Source organism: Protobothrops mucrosquamatus, unplaced genomic scaffold, assembly GCF_001527695.2.
Source record: "Protobothrops mucrosquamatus isolate PMUCROS unplaced genomic scaffold, P.Mucros_1.0 scaffold197, whole genome shotgun sequence".
NCBI lineage: Eukaryota > Metazoa > Chordata > Lepidosauria > Squamata > Viperidae > Protobothrops > Protobothrops mucrosquamatus.
This window is the reverse complement of record NW_015386553.1, coordinates 729,480-751,296: the sequence shown is the minus strand read 5'-3', so window position 1 is coordinate 751,296 and position 21,817 is coordinate 729,480. Positions and strand designations below refer to the sequence as shown.

The following is a 21,817-nucleotide window of genomic DNA, read 5'->3' as shown; positions in this document are numbered from 1 at the left end:
ACAGATGATCGATTTCGTTCAATTATTGATGATGCCTGGTGGTTTGGAACTGTTTTGAGCCAAGAGCCATATCAACCACAATATCCAGATAGCCCTTTTCAGTGTTACATTGTTAAGTACGTACATGTTTGCTTCAGGATGGTCATTTTAATGATAACTTTAAAAACTTTGTGTCCCTTTTAACTGCAAATTATAATTTTTGAAAGCATGTTAGTTTTTATAATGAAAAATGGGGGGGGGGGTTTGCAGGTACCTTTGAATCAGGGTTGTCTCTTGGTGAGTGCTTGGACAAGTTCCTGCAGGGTCTTTTGTGCTGTCTTTTTTTGGACATGGTTTGCCATTGCCTGTTTTCTACGGCTGAGACTGGGCCATGATTACTTAGCTGACCTGTGCCTAAGGCAGGACTAGAACTCACTTCTAGATTCTAGCCTGGTATCACTACACCAAATTGGCTATCTTGGAGCTTTTTTTACTTTTTGCCTAATTGAATTGAAGACAAAAAAAAATAGCATGACCATTCATAAAGCAAAATAAATTTTAGAAAGTTTTGAATATATTTAGAAAGAGAGAAAAAAAGATGGCCAGATAAGATAAACATAGGAGTTCTAGTTTTTGTGGATGGATTATGCAGACGTTTGTAATCTTGGTTTTGATCCTAAACACTTACTAGAAAGTGAGTTTCATAGTTTCATAGAGTCCTGCACATTGGAGTTGGGGACCATTGATAGCAATAGCACTATAGCAATAGCACTTAGATTTATATACCACTTCATAATGCTTTATATCACACTCTGAGCGGTTTACAATGTCAGCATATAGTCCCCAACAATCTGCGTCCTCATTTTGCTGATTTTGGAAGGATGGAAGGCTGAGTCAACCCTAAGCCTGTCAGGATAGAACTCCAGATCATGAGCAGAGTTAGCCTGCAATACTGCGTTCTAACCACTGCATCACCAGGGTTCCTATGAAGAATATAGGTGAGGGGTATGATGTATGCTTATATTAATGAAAATACCTTTAACTCCTTTTATAATTTTATTCCCACAAGAAAATATTCTACCTAGTATATACATATAACATGTAACAGTAGTGCAATTTTACATCTAGAATGTGATATTTTCTACATAGAAATATCTTCACTGTTTTTTTCTAATTTGTTAAATAGATGGGACAATGGTGAAACTGAGCGACTTAGCCCATGGGACATGGAACCAATTCCAGAGAATGGTATATTAATCTAATTTGTTTATAATTTTCCTAGTGGTCACTTTATTCAGTTAGTACTAGCAGTTAAAAACTGCTAGTAGTAGTTAAGTAGCAGTTAGCTACTAAGGAGTTGGCATCATTTAACTTCCAGATACAATTCAGAGTGCTATTGGTTACCTTTAAAACTCTACATCACGGGTGTCAAACTTGCCGCGTCATGTGACATGTCGTGACGTATTGCAACTTTTTTTTGCATTGCCGGAGCTGGGGTGGGCGTGGCCTCCGCATGATGCAATCGGGCGCGGGCTGGCAATTTTACACCCCTGCCCTACATGATGCAGATCATGATGTATCTGTGCCACACTTCTGGAAGTTGAATCTGCTTGTCCAATGAAATCTTAACAAGAGGGCTTTTAGAGGCTCCCACTACTGAGGACATGCCAACTTTAAGAACCCTGGGCTTCAACCTTCTTCGGGGTTCCATTCCCCCCTCCCCCTCACCCCTTAATAACATAAGCTGCCTAAAATCTCTGGTAGTGTAGCACATGTAAATTGTAATAAGCAAACACCAGAATGTCTTTCTAAGCTCAATATATGTATTTGCCATCTATTTTTTAAAAAAAAATTAGCATGTTAATAATATTTTTTCACAGTAGTACCTGCCTTATAGGAATAATTAATTTCATGACCTTGATTGATAAAGCCATTCCCTGTATTCACTGTTTGTTCTTAGAAATGTAAATAAGATAACTGAAGCATATTAATGGCTGTTCTCATTATAGGCGGTAGCAAAACACATACATTCCTTTTGGTGTTGCTTGAATAATACTTTGCTCAGATACACATAACTTTCTTGATCTCAAGTGATGTATTGACAAATTTGAAGCATAAATTGCATTTGGATAAAAGTAACCTTATACATGGTTACTGAATGCATTATAAATAGCTGAGTTTATAAAACATGCTAAGTCATAGAGTAGACCATAATATATTGGGACAAACAACATTCACAGTGACTGAATTAAAACAATATATTGAATGTGATTGGTTTTTACTTCATGCTCTGTGTGTTTCAAAAAGTTGTTCTGATACAAATGTATACTCAAAATCATTCCTTTTGCCCACTTTTCTTTTGATAGAGAAAGTAAATAGGCACTTAAAGCATTTTTTCTAAGAGAACAAAAACAGCTTGTGCAAAAAAAAGGAACAAAAAATAATTTCATAGCAGTTGTTGCGCTATTATATTTTTTAAAAATATACTTAACTTTAAATATTTCCATTTCTAGCTCTGAAGAAATCAGTGTGGAAAATTCTGAAGATAAATATTGAATATTAGAAAGCAAAAAATTGAAATGATTTTACTGGTAAAACATTAACTGTAGGAAAAGAGCAGGCAGGGCTCGGGGAGGGACAGAGTTACAAGCGTCATCAGTTTAGAGTCCTTGTGTTGCCATAAGAAATCCAAGTCCTGGCCCTCTTGATTTCTGTTCTAGTGCCTTTTTCTAGTGCCCATTTAGTACTGATTGTTACTTGACTAGATTCCTTGTGTATAGGTGTCAACTTTTGAAACGAACCTGGCTGAAGCCATCTTTTTCGTTCTAAGTTGCCGCATAGATGGGAAGAAGGGGGAAAGTAGTATTGCTATTTATATTGCTACACAAAACACCGAGCAGTCCTGTGGGAACCAAGCTCATGCCCACAGGTGCTGGAAGGAGGAGCGAAAATGAATTGAGAAGCCCGCCAATTGCTTTGATCTGTAGCATAATAGAGGGGAGGGAAGTATTACTTTTAGTTACATTGAATCTCTAAGGAAATTTCAGAGTTGGTTTCACTTTTGACGTGCTGATATTATGTATCCAATAAACATGTGCTTTGAGGAAACTTCAAGCCTCTAGAAGTTCTGCTTAATGTGGCTTCATTAGTTGGAACCTTGACAATAGGTTTGAATAAATCTTCGATGCTGCAACTTTATGAATGGTCTGATTCTTTGTGCCTGACACTAATTTCTGACATAAAAGTTTGGCATAAAATGAATTGCTAACCTTGCTACATTTTGTTTTTGTTCTCTTTTACATGTTTTTTTAATTAGTTGATCAACCTAAAGAACTGGGAGCAAGTGTTTCTGTTACTGCTGAAGAAATGGCAAAACTACTGTATAAACCTCAAAAGGGAGAATGGCAGGGGAAATCGCAGAGTGAAGAGTGTGAACGAATTATTTGTGGAATTGATCAACTTTTGAGACTTGGTAAGGTTTTAACATTTGATAGCTGTGTTTTGATCAATATAAAGGCATATATAGTGTTTTACACTAAATTCAGTTGCTTGGGTGTTATAAGTAGTACAGGTTTTGTAAAATGAACTTAATTTGCAATTTACTGAATACTGCATTATTTACTGACAATGCATTTAGTTATTTCAACCAGCTAAAATTATTTTTATCTTTATTATTTTTTTATGTTATTATTTTTATAATTATTTTGACAGATATTTCAGCAGCTTTTGCTAGTCCAGTTGATCTGAATACATATCCAAAGTACAGTACAGTAATAGCTTATCCAACCGATCTTTGGACTATTCGGCTGAGACTGATGAATCATTTCTACAGGTTAGTCTAATAGAACTAGCTTCTAAAATTGATCTGAAGTTAAACTTCAGATGATTGATGATCTTTGTGGGGAGATGAACACATATGTGATTTTCAGAGCTTACATTCTTTAAAATATGGTTGCTGTAAAAGAGTAACTTGTGTATTCATAAAATGGTGAAACATGGTATCATAATACCCGATGGCAAACTGGTGAAGTTGTTCCCTCTGTCTCCTCAGGTTGCATTCTATTTGTTTCTTTTTGAAAAACTAGAAAAAGCTTTAGCTTCTCATTATATAAAAAAATTCTAAATTTGAATTTAAATATAAATAAAAAGCCTGATGATTACATTGCATCATACTAGCTTTCTGTTTATTTTAATTTTAAAATAGAATAAAAATAATATAGGAAAAAAAGACACTGGGCAGCAAGTCTGAAAAATTCTGGCATCTATTTCTACTGATGAGCAACAAATGCCCTGCCCATAAACTCTTAGAGGAAAAATTACATCCATAAATTGAAAAATGTCCTCCACGAGATTTTGAAACAAATCGTCTTCCTTGACCAAGATAAAACACTTCAGAATTTTTTTTCACCTTTAACATAACATATAAGCTGTACAGTTCAATTGAAAAATAAACTGAAATCTTATTGGGGGGGGGAAATAACAAAAAATGGACAATAACGTAATTACATAAATGTGCACATCCTTAAACTAATACTTTGTTGAAACATCTTTTGATTTCATGATAGAATTCAGTCTTTTGGGGTAGGAGCCTGTCAGCATGGCACATCTTGTCTTGGAAATCTTTGCCCACTCCTCCTTGCAAAAGTGCTCTAAATCTGTCAGATTGCAAGGGCATCTCCTATGCACAGCCCTCTTCAGGTCACTCCACAGATTTTCAGTTGGATTCAGGTCCAGGCTCCGGCTGGGCCATTCCCAAACGTTGATCTTTTTCTGGTGAAGCCATTCTTTTGTTGATTTGAAGATAAGCTTTGGGTCATTGTCATGTTGAAAGATGAAATTCCTCTTCAGCATTTGAGCAGAGGCCTGAAGATTTTGTGTCAAAATTGACTGATATTTGGAACTGTTCATAATTCCCTCCACCTTGATTAAAGCCACAGTTCCAGCTGAAGAAAAGCAGCCCCTAAACCAGCGGTTCTCAACCTATGGGTCGCGACCCCATTTGGGGTCGATCGACCATTTCACGGGGGTCGCCAAGCAAGACTGTCCGCCATTTTTTCCCCCTTTTCCGGCGGGTGCCTTACCTCCCTTGAGCTGGGCCAGCTGGTGGTCGGCCTGCTCCGTCTCTGCCGCTTGCCAGCTACACCTCGGCCGGCGCAGGGGGCGGAACCACGCATGCGCGGCGCTCCCGGGCAGGGAAAGTCCTCGACTTATGACCGGTTGGGTAGCCCTCGACTTACGACCGGTTTAGTCCTCGACGTACGACCGGTTTAGTCCTCGACTTATGACCGGTTTAGTCCTCGACTTACGACCGGTTGGGGGTTGCGGCATTAAAAAGGTTGAGAACCACTGCCCTAAACATAAAGCCGCTGCCACCCTGCTCCACTATGGGTATGGTACTTTTGGTGATGTGCAGTTTCTGTCATATCCTAAGGACACCTTTACTTTATTGATTAGGATAGGAATAGTAGATTCAGATATTTCATTTCACCTGTTCTTGAAGATAGGTGGGTTATCAATGTCATCTGGCAATTGGGGAAGACTGATATATAAAATTATATCTATGCTGCTATTATTAATTTTGCATTGTATAAGTTTGGAATAAATAAGAGATGAAATAAAAAAAACTTCTGTAATTGCTTAGGAAACTGATGCATGAAACACTAGTTTTGCATGGTACAATTAAACCTTTAGGAAGTACAACACTCTTTTTTCTTTTAATATCATTTATTGTTTTATCATAAAAAATAAAATACAAAACAGAAAAACAAACAACAAAACCAAAAAAGCATACATTCAATCCTAACAACAACAACAAAAAAGAAAAAATAGTGTACAAAAAAAGAGGCCAAAGTAATCAAATAAATTTAACATTTAACATGTAGGATCCAGCCTGGCCGGGTGCTGCAAAAAAAGATAAAGCAGTAAATTTTCCTCCCCTTTTACAAATTATTTTATACTTATCCAGTATAAAAAAGAATGAATTGTTGATTTTTTCCTTAAAGATCCAGTTTTAGAGACTGCAAGTTTAACTGTTTGTTTGCTAAATATTTAGGAGACTTTCTGCATTGATTTGGGAAGTGAGATGTATTGAAAGCAATGCTCGGACCTTCAATGAACCCAATAGCAAAATTGCTAAGACTGCTCAGAAAATCACTGATGAACTCTTAGAATTTATAAGGTAAGCAATATATCCGTTAGAACAGCAAAATATGAGCTTGTTATTTATAGTGATACCAGGTTTATTTGCTATATGTGTCTCTGATGTACAAAATCCAATTAAATCTAGCTTAAAATAATACTATTTACTATACTTATCCATATGTTTCTGAGACCCAGTTTGCTTCCATGTCCACATGGTACCATCATTTCCAGGCTGCATATCCCATTCTTTCTGCATGCCGGTCTCCATGCTACAAAGCCTCATTTTCATTCTCTCAATCGTTCAGATACCTCACTGGCTTGCAAAATAGCAAACATGATTTGGAGAATGAGGCATTGAAGAATCATGAGAACAGGGCTTCTGCTTTTCTAAAAACCAGTGCCCTATTCTTGTGAGGCCTGGGGAAGAGTAGGAGGTTTCTGAGAATGGTAGGCCAACTTCCAGAAAGAACAGGAGGTAGGCTTATAGAAGGAGCATGACATTGGTTTGGAGAATGGTATGAAGCAACCAAGGCCAGTGGTCTGTGGCTTGAGGTAGCATGTTTCAGTGGTAATGGTGGTGCTGGAGCTGAAGTAGAGGCCTAGTACTAGAGGCCTGGTACTGCTAGAGGCCCTGGGCCTCTACTTCAGCCCCAACATTGCCGCCACTGAGTGCTGCTGAGTGCAGGGTAGCTAAAAAACCTTAGTGGTGGGGGAGATAGGCTGGTGGAGGAAGTTGCAGTGCCCCTGCAGTTGTAAACACTGTAGAGCTAGGTGGGCAGCTGAACCTTCTGTGATGTAGCAGCTTTGCAGTCTGAGGCAGCTGAGCCTTCCATATTGCAGCATCCCCTAACTTGCACATGGTCTATTCCAGGCCACCCCTTCCCCTTGAGGCACTTCTGCACTCCTTATTGGATCTCAACTTTATGACCTGTAATTTTCACTTCATAACAGCACCCAGGAGACAGGATTGTGGTTGCTAGCAAAGCAGTCACGTGACATCTCATTTAGTGATTGCTTTGCTTAGTAATTGGGATTCCAGTCCCAACTGTGGTTGTAAATCAAGGACTACCTATACATTTTTGTTACACTTTAAAACACAATTTCTATTTATTTTTAAAAGCCATGAAATGTTAGCATTCAGAAAAACAGATTTCAAACTTACACTGATAGTCAAGAGTCATACCTTTGTGTCTGAAATACACTTCTATTTTTCAGGAATCCAAATTGTCCTAACATTTTTGAGTTGTGTACTGCAACCAATGAAGACAGCATTGCTGCTACTGAATCGGTAATAAAGCTCTCTTTCTGTATATTTTGCAGTTAACTATTCATATTTGTTTCATTGCTATGTTGTTAGGCTTTAGTCTTCCACAATTGAAGAATTAATTTGGATTCAACCAAGTAAACATATTAAGCAAAATGGTGTTTGGTACCTTAATTCAAAATAAATTTATGGTTAATATATCTGGTTCATTTCCTAGGATGATGAGTATAAACCAAGGACATCTTCTAGGAAAGTAAGTTAATTTTATCTATCCATAACTTTTTTCTTTGTGAATGAGTAGTAGTTTTGTATTTTTAAGTGGCTGAATGCAATTCATTTGTTGTAATTGCATTTTTAAAAATCATAAATATTTATGAGTATTTTACCTTTTTTTTTTAAAAGAGACAATCCTTGAAGGGAAAAAATATCACAAAATCACACTATGATGAAAACAGATGGAAGAAACAATGTATGGAACTTGTTAATCTAATTTTCCAGTGTGAGGATTCCGAACCCTTTAGACAGCCTGTTGATCTGGAGCAGTATCCCGTAAGTAATTATTTTTTGATCAGTTACAGTCAGTTACATCAATCATGCCACATTTTAAAGCATTCTCTTATCCATTGTACTTTTTTATTCAAAACAAGAAAAACGTTTGGTTCAGTTAGGAATTTCTGGTGGACAAGTCGGAAGGCACCCTTGTTCAATCATAGTACACCTAAGAGAAAATACAGTATTTTATTTCCTAAGTGGAAAAGTAAACAGAATGCCTACCATTCCATGATGATGGGCAGTTTCTTTTACTCTTTTGAATATGGTTCATAGTACAGCCATAATACAATATCTAATCTCTTCTGCAATTTCTCATGATCTTGCCACTGCCAAAAAGCAAATAAAGTTACAGATGTTTTGATGACAAGTTAGTTGCTAAACCTTGAATCTAGTATTTCCTAAGCACAGAAAGGGTACTTTAAACAAAAAGAATACACTTTTGCCATGCAACAATACTGCCTTTTTCATGTTGTGATCTTCAAAGCTTGTTATAGAAATGGAGATGGACACACTGAGTATTTGCATTCCATGTTTGATTCTGAGTCACAGCACAATCCTAATAAAACGAATATTATCAGCATCAGAATAAAACTTGCTGAAAATAATTTAATTTACAGTTTTCAGCAAGTTAAAAATTATGTAGTGTCTGAAGCATGAATCTCCCCAAATTGTTCTGGAAAAGGAAAACTTTAACACTTTGATGGAAGGCCGTTGGAGATGAAATAAGATAAGCCTTGGTTGGAAGGTAGTTGAAGAATCCATATACAGTTATCAGCTACCCTTTCATAATTTAAATGCATTGATGGGCCTATTAGATATAAAACAGTCCATATATTACATTATATTATTATTGTATTAATGTTGTATTGTATTTCTACTGATACTATACTATACTAATGCTATTTTAATGAATAAGATTCTAAATCATCTGAAATTAAAATGCTTGGAAATTTTTGCAAATATATCCAAGATGCTTTCCCTCACTCCGCTTTCTCTTTTCTTTTTCTCACTTTTTATTCTGCCTTTTCAATCTTCAGAAAGAAACTGCTGTAGTTTTTGTTCCCTTTTTATCATCACAGTTAAGAGGAGAATTACACTTCTAAAAATTGGATTTTTATGGGCTAAGGAAATGTGTTTCTTTAGCATGATACTTATTAAATAGTCTTGTAAAGGAATGATAAAATATAAATTAAGAAAAACAAATTATACCGGATTAGCAAAAATCCACTAGGATTTTAGAGTTTAATAAACTGGTAATATATTTTTATAATACAGTTATTCGAATGCTATTTGAGATAATAGACATGCTAATTTCAGACTTCATTCCAAGCTACATACTCCTATGACTACTAGTTGTGCTTGCTTTTAGTCCTTAAAAATGTGTATTAAAGTTAACTTAGTCTGCACACTTCCTCTCTGTGTCTGTCTTGTCTATCTGTCTACAGGCTTTCACCTGTATATGAGAAACTCCACCCCAGCCTTTTAATAATGGAGGCATTTGGTTATCTTTATTTAGGACTACAGAGAAATTATAGACACACCAATGGACTTAGCCACAGTAAAGGAAACACTGGAAGCTGAAAATTATGATACTCCAGTGGAACTGTGCAAAGATGTCAGACTAATATTTAGCAATGCTAAAGCATATACCCCAAACAAAAGGTCTAAGGTAACATTTCTATACTATTTACTGCAATAACCAAATAAGTATTGTTAGCAGTTAGGCAAAGGTTAGAGGGATAGGAAACAAAAGTCATATTGGAAGATAATTGAAAATGTGAAATCAATCAAAACTCTATTATGAGAACAATTGGTAAATAGTTTTACTTTAAAAACACATAGTTTAAAGGAGAATAAGCATAAGACTTTTGAGAAGTCCTTAATACATGCTCTGAATGTATAAGCAGTTTCTTTCAACTATGTGGCTAAATGTGTTAATTAAAATGTCTTGGATAATATTTTCAAATACTACTTGATTCCAGTATATTCACTTTTCTAAGCTTTCTTAGGCAACATTCATTTGTTATGGTTAAATTGTTGCAGATGTTCATTATAGCCAAATTGAGAAATAGAATGCCCAAATACAAGAGTAGTCTACTGAAGAAGCACTGTACATGTTTGCAGATAGGTGGATAATTTAATATGCCAAAATACAGTCCTAAAATTGGGTTCCGCTTATCTTTGAGTGTATACAGTACTACTTTTTAAAGTAACCATATATCCCATATATACTTGTGGATATGTACATCTGTAAATAAACCAACCTTTGAATTTTTAACCAAAATACAATTAAAAATGTACTACCAGCAGATAAGACACTTCTGAATAATAAAACATACAATAATTTTGAGGGTCAGCTTCTTACAGATGGAACATTGGTAATGATAGTTTGGATAAAAATGTGATGGTTGGTTTTAAATTATTATTCTCCATGCATCAATTTATATGTCAGTATATATGATGATGTGCTCAGTATGGTAATATGCTCAATAGGGTAACCAGAGCTACCATATGCATATTTCCTTTAAAGTACGTCCTATAATTGAATAGGTCATACTTTTGGGTAAATTTGCATAGGATGTTAATTGAATGACTGCAGGAAGAGAAAGTGCAAATTCTATATAAAAGGTATTAGAAAATAAATTACTGTTTCAACAGAATGAATAGCAAGTGGGCATAAGGAAAGAGGAGGTGAAATTGCTTGTAACAGAGTGAAAATAACTATATTACCTTCTATAGAAGTCTGTGAAGTTATGCTAATATAGGATATAAAATGGGTGCTTGGAAAGTAAAAGTGAAAAAGATTATGGATGAAGAAAAGTTTAAAAGATAATTACTGCTGCAAAAAAAACATTGAGGAAGAGAAAATACTCATATTTTAGTATGAATGTAGTCAAAGAGAACGGGAACAGGTTAAGTTAATGAGATAGAAATAAACCAAGCATTTTTGATGGAAATAAATTGTTGAACTAGGTGAAGAGAACTAAAAATAAAAACCTATCAGAATGAATGGAAAAAATAAAAGTGAAAAGAATCAATTTCATTATTTTTCTTATTTCATATATTTAATTTTTATGGCTTACTGTTTTGTTACTCCTTTTCTTTTGTTTGCTATTGTTGTTTAACTGAAAAGGAGTAGTGATAGGTTGTATATTGTTAATTCATACTTTTAAAAATAAAATCATTAATTTATCAGTTGCATAACCTTCATAGTATATTAATTCAGTCTGCATTTCCTAATGTAGATATATAGTATGACACTGAGAATATCTGCACTATTTGAGGAAAAAATTAGAAGAATTATCTCTGACTATAGAACTGGGCAAAAGCACAATGAAAGAAGTGAGAGATCCAGCAGGAAGTTGCAAAGTCTGAATAAATCTGCACAACATTCTGCCAAAATACTGAGGTAAATTTGTCAATGTATATTACTTTTAGAATCATTTTGGTACTAGATGATTTGGTCCTTATTTAAGCAGTATTTATTAATCCCAATAACTGACAGGAGGAAATTCTCATATTCAGTTAGTTTTGATCTCTACAATTCATTTTGAATGTACTTTATCATAAACTATTTCCTGCTTTATAAATATTTTGGGGAAAAATTATAGGCACGGATGCATTAATAATTCGTCTGCAGATATTGGAATGGATACTGAAGGAAAATCAGTCATAACAAATACATATCAAATAGATACCTGGTTGTGATGGTTGCTTACTTCTTCCATGTTTGTTAATTGTTGCTATTTTTTGTTTTCCATAGTGAATATAAGCATAAATGGAGTTGGAAAGGATCTCTGAAATAATTCAATCCAACCTCCTTCCCATTTCAAAATTTGCCAGAATTAAACTGCTGCTTCTTTACTTTTTTCCCCACAGAAATTTTAGTAAACTGTAATTCACCTCAAACAAGTTCCTTAATTAATAACTAATTTCCCTTTTTTATTTGTTAGTCTTTAAACTCTAAAGTTTAAATTTAATTAAACTACAATAATGAATACTTTTAAGAATATTGTGCATTATATTGCATCACTTTAATATGATTTCATTATTAATATCTAATACAGTATATAATTTTCATTGAGGTGTTTTATTTTATTTATTACAAGTAATCTTATCTGTTGTCCAAAGTTTAAGACAACATACATAGCACTTCCCCCTCTAAATTTTCCTTCTTCTCTTTTATTGTTGGTTGTACTGAGAGATCATGAATGATTCAAAATCACCTAGAAAGTTGCATAGAAGAGTAAAGATGTAGAGCCAGTTTGGTCTAGTAGTTAAGGCACCAGGCTTGAATCCAGGAGACTATGAATTCTAGTCCTACCTTAGGCATGAAAGCCAATTGGTGACTGGGCCAGTCACTCTCTCTCAGCCCAACTCATCTAACAGGGCTCTTGTTGTGGGGAAAAATAGGAGGAGGAGAAGTATTAGGTATGTTTGCAACCTTGAATTATTTATAAAAATAATAAAGGTGGGTTATAAATAAATAATGCCTGGGTACCCCCATTCTTATCACAAAGTCTTAACCAGTACATTAATTGTAATTAAATACAAAAGCATTTAGAAAATAAATTGCATTAAATCAACTACATATTGTTTTCATTCTGTATGTTAAGAAACACAAAACAGAAGCAGTGTAAATCTCAAACAGAAATTCAGTCTGAGACAGAAAACTCTTCTAATCAAAATACATCAGGCAAAAAATCCTGTGTCACAAGCCATAAAGTGTATACGACTAGTTGTACTCGTAGTATTGCTGGAATATCTTCTGACTCTACCTCTGCCTCGTATTTTGGATCAAATAAACGGACCAGAAAGACAGCAGTAGCGCAAAGTTGTACATTATCAACAGGTAAATGAACTGAATTAAAACTTGCTTTTAATTCCCTCCCCAGTTTTTATTAACATTGCTTTCTTTGCTTGGCTTTATGATGAGAGTAAGGAATTGGTGGGCCTCTTTCAAAGAGAGTTTTTTTCTTTAAAAAAAATACAGAGAAAAAAAAATCCTTTATGAATTTACATTTTTTAAAGGTGATGACATTACCTAATTTGGTAATGAAACATCTGCAAGAAAACAACTAAGCTCAAAGAGCACCAAGGACATCACTGATTGGAGGCTCTGGGTGACCTTATTGATATCCAAGGGCATGAAAGGACTACGGTGGGTTAGATGTCCCTACAAATGTTTCTGCAAACATCCTTTGGCCTTTTACTTTTCACTTTGGGGCCATAAATATTACAATGGCAACCTCAAGAAAAGCATCAAAAATAGAAGAGTTTAAAAACCAGAGCATCATCAGATATTTTCTTCAATCCTTTAAAAAAAAGTGCTTTAATTATAAGCTTAAAGATTTGTAACAGAAAATTTTGTAAAATATATCTAACAACTTAATAATGAACAAACAACAATCCCATGAAGTTCTGGTCTAATTTTCTAGTTGGCTTTACTATTTTCATAGGTACTTTTGTGAAAGAAAAAAAAATCAGTTTTCTAAAATAATTGTTCCTTTATCTGTTTTAAAAGTGTCTTAAATATCGACTTGTTCAGCTTTTTCTTTTAAGTTAAAATCTTCAAGATAGAGGTTTTTTCTTCTTAATTCTAAAAACTAGGTGACTCAATGAATATCTTCATTTTTTCCCTGCTGGTCAGAAGATCTCTGTTAAGTTGTAAATTTATTAGATCCAAAAGTGGGGTTTTGCAAGTCAAAAGTGTCCATCAAGGCTGCATAATGAGTTTGAGCATGATGGTAATCCTTTGACTCCCAAGCCACTCAACGCACAATTATAAGAAACTCAGTTCCTGTATCTCCTTGCAAGGAGCAATTATCCAGAACGCAAGGGGGGGATCTCTCATTTTCCACAGAAATTTTTTTCTGCCAGAACTCAATGCCTGCCAATGCTGTCCCTGCTTGCAGAAACATTTGTAGGGACATGTAACCAACCGTAGTCCTTCCATAAGCTGGATGCCATAACTTCTTCAGAAGTCATAATATCTTCTTATGTCCGTATGTGAATAATTATCACCAACTTTGGAGAAGTAAAGCTAAAACCTCTAGGATCTCTTGGAATATCCTCCTAGTGCTGGAATTATGCCAGTATCACATGTCAAATAATCATGGAAATGTTTCTCATTTTCCAATGTGACTATAATATATCCATAAAATATAATATTTTGCATTTATTTAGTATCCCATTATCTTTAAATTATGGGAAAATAAACCAATGTTCCAAATAATCAATTTGCTCCAGATCTACCAATTGTTAATAAAATGTAGGGAAAAAATCACCTGTATTGGGGTGTTTTTAAGACTAATAATTTTATTTTTAAAATATTACAGCTTTATCAACATCTTATTCTGCTAAAGTTATAGATACATGTTCTATATTTTACATTGCAGTATTTCTGTTTTGAGTCCTAATGTTATTAGCCCTATGTTTCATATGTAAGTAACTAAAGAGCAAATAAGTTCCACATTTTTCTAAAATGGCTTTGGAGTGAGATCTAGTTAACTTAAGAAACTTTTATAGTTAACATTGACTATTGAAGTTTGAGAGATGTTAACCGTAGGTTTTATAAAGCTCTTTTATGCAGCAATCATTCTTAAACAGTTGGATTTTTGTGTGGTAGAATTTGATGTCTTTTTTTCCTTTCTTATTCTATATCATTTTAAACCTTTTCTGGTGAGCTCCCAAAACTTTACACAGCACACACATAATGTACTGGTAGCTATTCTGTTGCCAGAATACATTGAGTAAGATCTAGCATCCTTTAGAATACAAAACTCTGCAAACGCTGTCTACAACTTCTTGTTATGTTAAAATACATGAGAGAAATCTTTACAATTCTGATTAGCTTTATCTCATTTAACTCTTCCAGAAAGTGAGTTAGAACATTCAACAACTGCTTCATCTTCGAGTAGTTCAGAGGAGAGCAAAGAGAGTTCTACGGCTTTGTCGTCTCCGGTACTACATAATGGAACTTCTGGAGAAAAACAAAGTATCTTCAGGATTACTAGAAGTAAAGTATATCAGCAAAAACAAATAGGTATATATTTATATATATTAAATGTATGTTATGTCTGTAAGTCCCGAGCAACTTAATGACAATCAGAATTGTTAAAAAGTATGATAAACCCAACATGAAAACATTGTTATAAGATTTTATTTATTTGAATTATATGGCTACCAACTCATAAAAGGGAATCTTGGTAGATTGCTATGTTAGATCCCATGGGAGGAAAAAAGCTAATTGAAAAGAAGCAGCCCCACAAATAACCTGCTTGGTGTAGTGAAGACTTAATACCATAGGTAATTACTAGCATCTTGAATTGCACTCAGAGTTCAAGGTGCTATAATTATAGGGAACCACTGTGGTTCATGAAGTAGTGGTTTGACATGTGTACATTGTAGTCCATCTACTTAACACTATTACTAATGTTATTACTACTACTACTAATAATAATAATAATAGTGCTGCATTTTGGATCAGTTGCAGCTTATGGGTGGTTTTCAGGGGCAGCCTTAGGTAGAACATATTACAGTAGCCCAAATGGGAGGTGGTGTACTAAGATAATTTCAAAAATGTTAAGAGATTACATTAAATAATGCAAAAAAGCAAAAATAATGGAATTCCATAATTCCTATTCCAAAAGCCTTCTGAAATATTGTTGTATATCTTTTTTTTTTTTCCAAAATGCCCCGTCTAGGGTATCATGGGGTAATTACATGAAAGTACATCTTAATACAACCTTGTACTTGTGCACATAAAAGCATTTTTATGCCCATGTAAAAACATCATCTGATGTAATGGCACCACCCATTATTGAATGCCCATGTAATATGAGATACGTCTTATTAAAAGAGAATTCCTGATGATAAATTGGACTTCAAACAGTTAGCTAATAAGGTAATTACTTTCAATTGGCACTTGAAAACTAGAGGTCTATTAATAAAACATGTGCACATGCTCATCACACTATTTCTTTTATAGAGTAAGGGCATTATTCTACAAAATACAGAAGACATGCAGACATAAGAAAAGAAATTAAAGGCAGGAAATTACTCAAAAGGCAACCTGTGAAAATTATTCTTTTCCTCCTTTGATTGGTTGTTAGCGTGATTTCATATAGTTTCTTACTCCAATCTGTTGTTCTAGCCTATCTCTGGCCCTTTTAAAGGTATCAATTAGTTCAGCAGTCCCCAACCTTTCTGGCTTGGCGGACTGGCAGGGGGAGAGGGGATAGTTCCGTGTGAGCGGCACGCGCAGGTGCCAGTGCCACACCCGCTGCTTATGCAAATGGAGCTGGGCATCATACTTGCGTGCTGCTTGTGCGGCCTGGTTCCAAACAAGCTGCGGCCCAGGGGTTGGGACCCCTGAATTAGTTGGTGTATAGCTGCCATTGTTTTCATATGCTACTCCCAAGCCCTCAAAATGTGGCAATGAGAAAGCCACTACTTCTTCCTGGAAGGCAAACTTAGGAGTGAGGAGGGACTTTTCTCCAGGTATAAGCCTTAAGACCTGCATTCTGGCTAGAAATGAGATTATTCTTTCTTGCTGGTAATCAGAAATGTATTTCATAGTAAAACCAACTGCTGACCTAGCTTACATTAGTGGTGTTCACTGTACATCTCTTTCTAGCTTTGCAACCCATGCTTACTTTCACCACATCAGTGCATCTCATTCATATTACCCTTTAGTCTTTAAAGCTTTTCACTTCTTTGGGATTTCATCAACTGCCTCTAAGGACAACTTTCTCAGTCTCCTTTTTTCTCTCAGCCCATTCACCCTTCATTTATATAAATGCAAATTGGAAATCTTTATCTGCATGTATTCTGTCAGCAAAATGTAACTATGGAAAATATTCTTCCAAATGGCTTATAAAAGATGAAAGAACACATACCTACATTTACTTAAGGCCAGAACCCCAAAGCTTTGCATAATTTAGAGTTTAGGAATAGACAAAATTATTTTTTAAAATGTTTCTTGTGCGTGTGTATTCATTAATTCGTTTATATGTCCAGCTTCACAAAGAAATGCAGATAGCCAAAGGACTACAAGGAAAAGGATATGGGAAAGAAAAACTGATAATTCAAATGAGCGTTATGAAACTTTGAGCAATAGATTTGGTAGGTATAGAAAAATACCACGTAGAAGTGCTACTGTGGCAGCTAATAAATTAAGAATGATGAGTGATGTGGAAGGAGACTTCTTCAGCTCGGAAAGTGGTGGTACCAGAAGCAAAAATAGAAAGCTACCTCATCGCAATGCTGCTTCTGCAGCCAGAAAGTTATTATTAAATGATTATGGAGAAGAAAGTTCCATTTATTCTGAAAGTGACAAAGAATTGGAAGAACAGTCTGACAGAAAAAAAGCTCCTAAAACTGAATCTTTTGCTGTTAAAAAAAGGCGTAGTAGTGGATCTGAAAGTGGTAATTCACATTCCGAGAGTGGGATGAAAAAAACACCAAAGAGGTACCCTGTTAAAGAGTGTAAAAAACGATTAAGAACTGCTTGTCGTGTATCTCCCAAAATGAAACACAGCCTAGAATGTTCAGAAGATGACTCCAAAAACCATACATCAGATGATGAGAGCATTCAGAAAACAGTTCATCGGTTGTCATCTTCATACAAAATTAATGCCAACAGCAGCTCTGAGACAGATTCCGAGCAAGAATGTAAAGTTTTACCAAGACGTATTTTTACAAGGGCATCATTTCGCTTCAGGAAAGCTAAAATTTTGAGTGATTCAGAAGGAGTGGAGTCAGGAAGGGATGATGAGACTCCTTCTTCAAAGATCAGAATCTTTTCTGAAACTTCAAAACTTGGCCAAAATGACTCATCTAATTTAGAATCTGGAACTGATAGCAGCTACTCAAGAAAAAGTCAGGAAAGGAAAGACATCAGGAAAGGTGATGTATTTTAAACTATATGAAGTGTTAAAATAAAAGGGTGTAATGTTATGCATGCTCCATATTTTTCTTTTAGTGTCATTTAGCACAACAATGTAATCTCAGTCTAAGGATTTATGTGCAATTTAGCCACCTTAATTTATTTTAGGAATACAGCCTTAGTCACATCAAACAAGTATTTTAATGTATTGTTTGAGATGTGCATATTTTTTTAAAAAAATGATAAAGCAGTTACTGGTGCAGGGTTAGGGTTAGCCTAATTCTGACTTTATCCTTCACTTCTTCAACCCATAAACAAGGAAGAGATTGACCCTTTTATATTCCAGTAACTTACTTCCAGCCCAATCCCCTCAGTTACTATTTGCTCTACATGAGTTACACTGACTTTCCCACTGCCTAATTTGAAGGGAGGCTTGAAGGTAACAGCAGAAAAATCAAATGTTTATTGAGCATCACATGTGGGAAAATTGGTGTAATTCAGTGTAGCGCAGGAAGTAATTTGAGGGGATTAAGCTGGAAGAAAGTTACTGGCATTCAGAAGGAAAGCCAAGAAATTGGGCTAACTAGCAATAGGCAGGTTAGAAAATGTATATTTAACATATGCAGGGTACGTGTTATGTTACAAGGGATTGTGTGTGTCTGAGAAAAAAGATTGCTTGAATTAGCTTAGAAAACCAATTCTGCAAGAAAGAACAAGTAATTTGTGTGAGTAGAACTTACTGAAAACAAATACGCCATTAAAAAGTTCAATGGAAGAATTTTAGAGTGGGACATAGAGTGTCCTAGAATTGTAGTATCCAGTATAAGTTGTTCATCGGGGCCAAAGGTTTATTCTTCCAAGCTTTCAGATTTGTGCTGGAGCCCATCTGGAAAAAGAGGAGTTCCCTGAGGATGGGCTCCAGCACGAGCCCGCAAGCTTGGAAGAATAAACCTCTGGTCCCAGTGACCGACTCAGGTCACATATATTTACCTTTATTCGTGTGTCCCAGAATTGGCAGAGGTAAGCTCAAAACTCAATCTCCCTTATATCCATTATTTTTTCCCCAGACTTCAATAGTTTTTCTTCCTATGAATGTCATTGGCAGCCATGTTTTGATGCTGCAATGAGCATTTCTTCAAATTACAGTGCTCAAAACCATAACCTTAAATGACTATCTACTAAATCTAGTATTTAATGCTTTGACATATTGAAATGTCATCATATATCTTGTTAGTTTTTGCAGTCAGATCATGAAACTTTCTGAAGCTGATAATGATGAGTAAATTTTGCCTTAGCTGTAAGGATGTTTACTTACCTTTATTATCTTCAACTGGGTTATTTATTTAAACTGTGTTTATTTCAACAGTTTTTGTGAGATTTTAATGCTTTTATATTGTGCAATTTTAACGTAATTATTCTGTGTGCCTTTATAGACTCTGTTGTCAAAGCAAATGGGCTCAACAAATCTACCAGAAAAAGACCATACCAAAGTGATTGTCAGATAGGAGTTGGTAAAACAGAATACATCTATCGAAAATTGCCCCTTAGAAGCGGTACTGTGACTGTTAATAAATTAAGTCTTGTGAGTGATGAGGAAGACTTCGCCAATTCAAAAAGTACTAGAACCGGCAGTACCAACAATAGAAAACTGAACTATCATGGTATTGTTTCTACAACTAGAAAGCAATTAAATAGCTCAGCAGATGGAAGCCAACAGTCTGGTGAAGCAAAAAGGAAACAGTACTGTAGAAGAAAATGTATTCAGTCTTCCACAGCTGCCAGGATATATGGTAGTGACTCTGAAAACAGTTCATATTCTGAAGGTGCTGAAAGAAAAATATTGCATATTAAAAAAGCCCATAGGCACAAGCCTAGAACTGCATGTGATAAAAGTTTAAATGTCATTCTAGAGAAAAATCTGAAAAGCCAACTCTCAAACGATAGAGGTCCTGATAAACATTCTGTATTTGCACATAATACTATAGTCACTTCTGAATCTGAGGCAGATTCTGAATTAGATCAATGCAGTGACAATATTAAACAGAAGCACATGTTTCAGAAGACCGTAGACTCTTCAGGAAAATCTAAAAATGAATCTGAAATACAGCATAAAGGATATGGAACCGATTCTCTGCCAAATAGCAAGGAATCTTCAAAAAACCCAAAATCTAAAGCCAGAGTAGATTCCAGTTGCCCTTCTGATTTGGAAATCGAATCTTATTCCAATGCTAGCAACTGCAGCGATGTCACAACACAATCCAAGAAAAAGAAAGAAAAATCAGATGACATTAAGAAAGGTAATTTTTATAATACTGATAATATCCTTTCTTTGATAATCAAAGGATTAAATCAGAGGTCAGCAACCTTTCTTGTTTGGGGGACCGGAGGGAAAGGGGGGGAAGCATTTTACATGCATTCGTGCGTGTTCGCAGGGCCATGAGCATGCGCGCGACACGGTAGGGCTAGCGTGATACTAACCTGCCCCATTCTTGTGTGGCGGCACCCCATTTTCGCACCCTGAGGCTCGGCGGCATCCTGTTTTCATACCCCGAAGCACGGCAGTGGCCCGTTTTCACAGGGACTCCATACCACGGGGTCCAGCCCTTGGGGGACCTAATCTAATACATTTCAATAGAAACAATGCAACACATTTAATATTACATCTATAAAATATATTTTATTCATATTATAAGGAATGTAATTCTTAACTTAAGTTCCCTACATATTAAATAAACAAAAAACTTTTGTGTTAAAATAGATGTTTAATCTTTTGACAAGAGTGTGTTGGACGCAGATTTCTTGATATTTTACAATATCCTTTTTTGTCTAGAAATTATTAAATATTGTTTAGTATGTAACTGTTTTCCTATAGATAGTTAATATTCTTTAAATTTTTACTTTTTCTTCAATATGTTACTGCTTTTGTATGTTGGGGTTTGTGCTTCTTTTAATTTTTGTCTTTTAAAACTTATTTAAATTTATTGGCTGCCCAACTCCAGTGGACTTATAGATAGTCCTCGACTTATGATTACAAATTGAACCCAAAATTTCCATTGCTAAGCAAAACAGTTATTGAGCTTTGCCCCATTTTATAATTGGGTTAAGTTACTAATACAATTACTAAGTGAATCTGGCTTTCCCATTGACTTTGCTTGTCAAAAGGTTGCAAAAGGTGGTCAAATGACCCTGGGACACTGAAACTATCATAAATACATGTCAGTTGCCAAGTGTCCGAATTTTGAGCACATGACTGTGGGAATGCTACAACAGTCATTAGAGTGAAAAATGGTCATAAGTGATTTTTTTGAGTGCCATTGCATTTCAAACAATTACTAAATGAATGGTTGTAAGTCAGGGATTACCTATATTTATTTAAAATAAATGAACATTTGCAAAAAAATAAGAGTTTATTAAAAAAGAGTTAAGGTTTGTACAATACAAAATGCACATATGATTTTCATATACAAAGCTATGAAATAGGAAGAGCAAGAAATTGCAAACTACCCTGAGGATTTTTTTTTAAAAAAAATGTTTCTTATATTAAGGTTACTGAAGTTCCCAAAAATCACTTAGAATATTAGCACCAAAAATATCTAAATGATAGTTGAATTTTAGAACTTCATTGTAGTTTTCAGTATAGTGTAGCATGTTTTCACAGTGAAGGGAGAAGCCAAGCTAATCTGTTAGGCAGAGTACACAAGCAAGTGTTCATGAACAGTAAATCAAAATGTATAACAATCTGGACTAATTATGATCAAATTATTGTATCATTTGTTTTAACTTGTTTTATAAATCCTACTCGGTCTCCAGGAGACTTAGATCCCCCGGCCCGGGACTATCGGCTGTTGTTATGTAACGCCAGGTCCGTGGTAAATAAGGCCCCCCTCATACAAGACCTTATTCTAGAGGGGGATGCGGACCTGGCGGGTATTACTGAGACCTGGTTGGGCGTCGAGGGAGGAGTCCCTCTTGTAGACATCTGCCCACCAGGT

At 35.3% G+C, this 21,817-nt stretch overlaps 1 protein-coding gene across 1 annotated transcript in view; it reads left to right on the top strand.

The window, feature by feature from the left end:
• Positions 1-21,817, top strand: part of BRWD1 (bromodomain and WD repeat domain containing 1) — a 70,873-nt gene that overhangs the window by 44,235 nt on the left and 4,821 nt on the right. The window contains exons 28-41 of the mRNA XM_015813807.1: positions 5-116; positions 1,166-1,227; positions 3,296-3,451; positions 3,691-3,811; positions 6,032-6,157; positions 7,336-7,408; positions 7,602-7,637; positions 7,787-7,933; positions 9,453-9,605; positions 11,182-11,345; positions 12,553-12,788; positions 14,814-14,981; positions 16,958-17,845; positions 19,259-20,122. Coding sequence (XP_015669293.1) covers positions 5-116; positions 1,166-1,227; positions 3,296-3,451; positions 3,691-3,811; positions 6,032-6,157; positions 7,336-7,408; positions 7,602-7,637; positions 7,787-7,933; positions 9,453-9,605; positions 11,182-11,345; positions 12,553-12,788; positions 14,814-14,981; positions 16,958-17,845; positions 19,259-20,122 — 3,306 coding nt within the window. The remainder of the gene's footprint in view (positions 1-4; positions 117-1,165; positions 1,228-3,295; positions 3,452-3,690; positions 3,812-6,031; positions 6,158-7,335; positions 7,409-7,601; positions 7,638-7,786; positions 7,934-9,452; positions 9,606-11,181; positions 11,346-12,552; positions 12,789-14,813; positions 14,982-16,957; positions 17,846-19,258; positions 20,123-21,817) is intronic.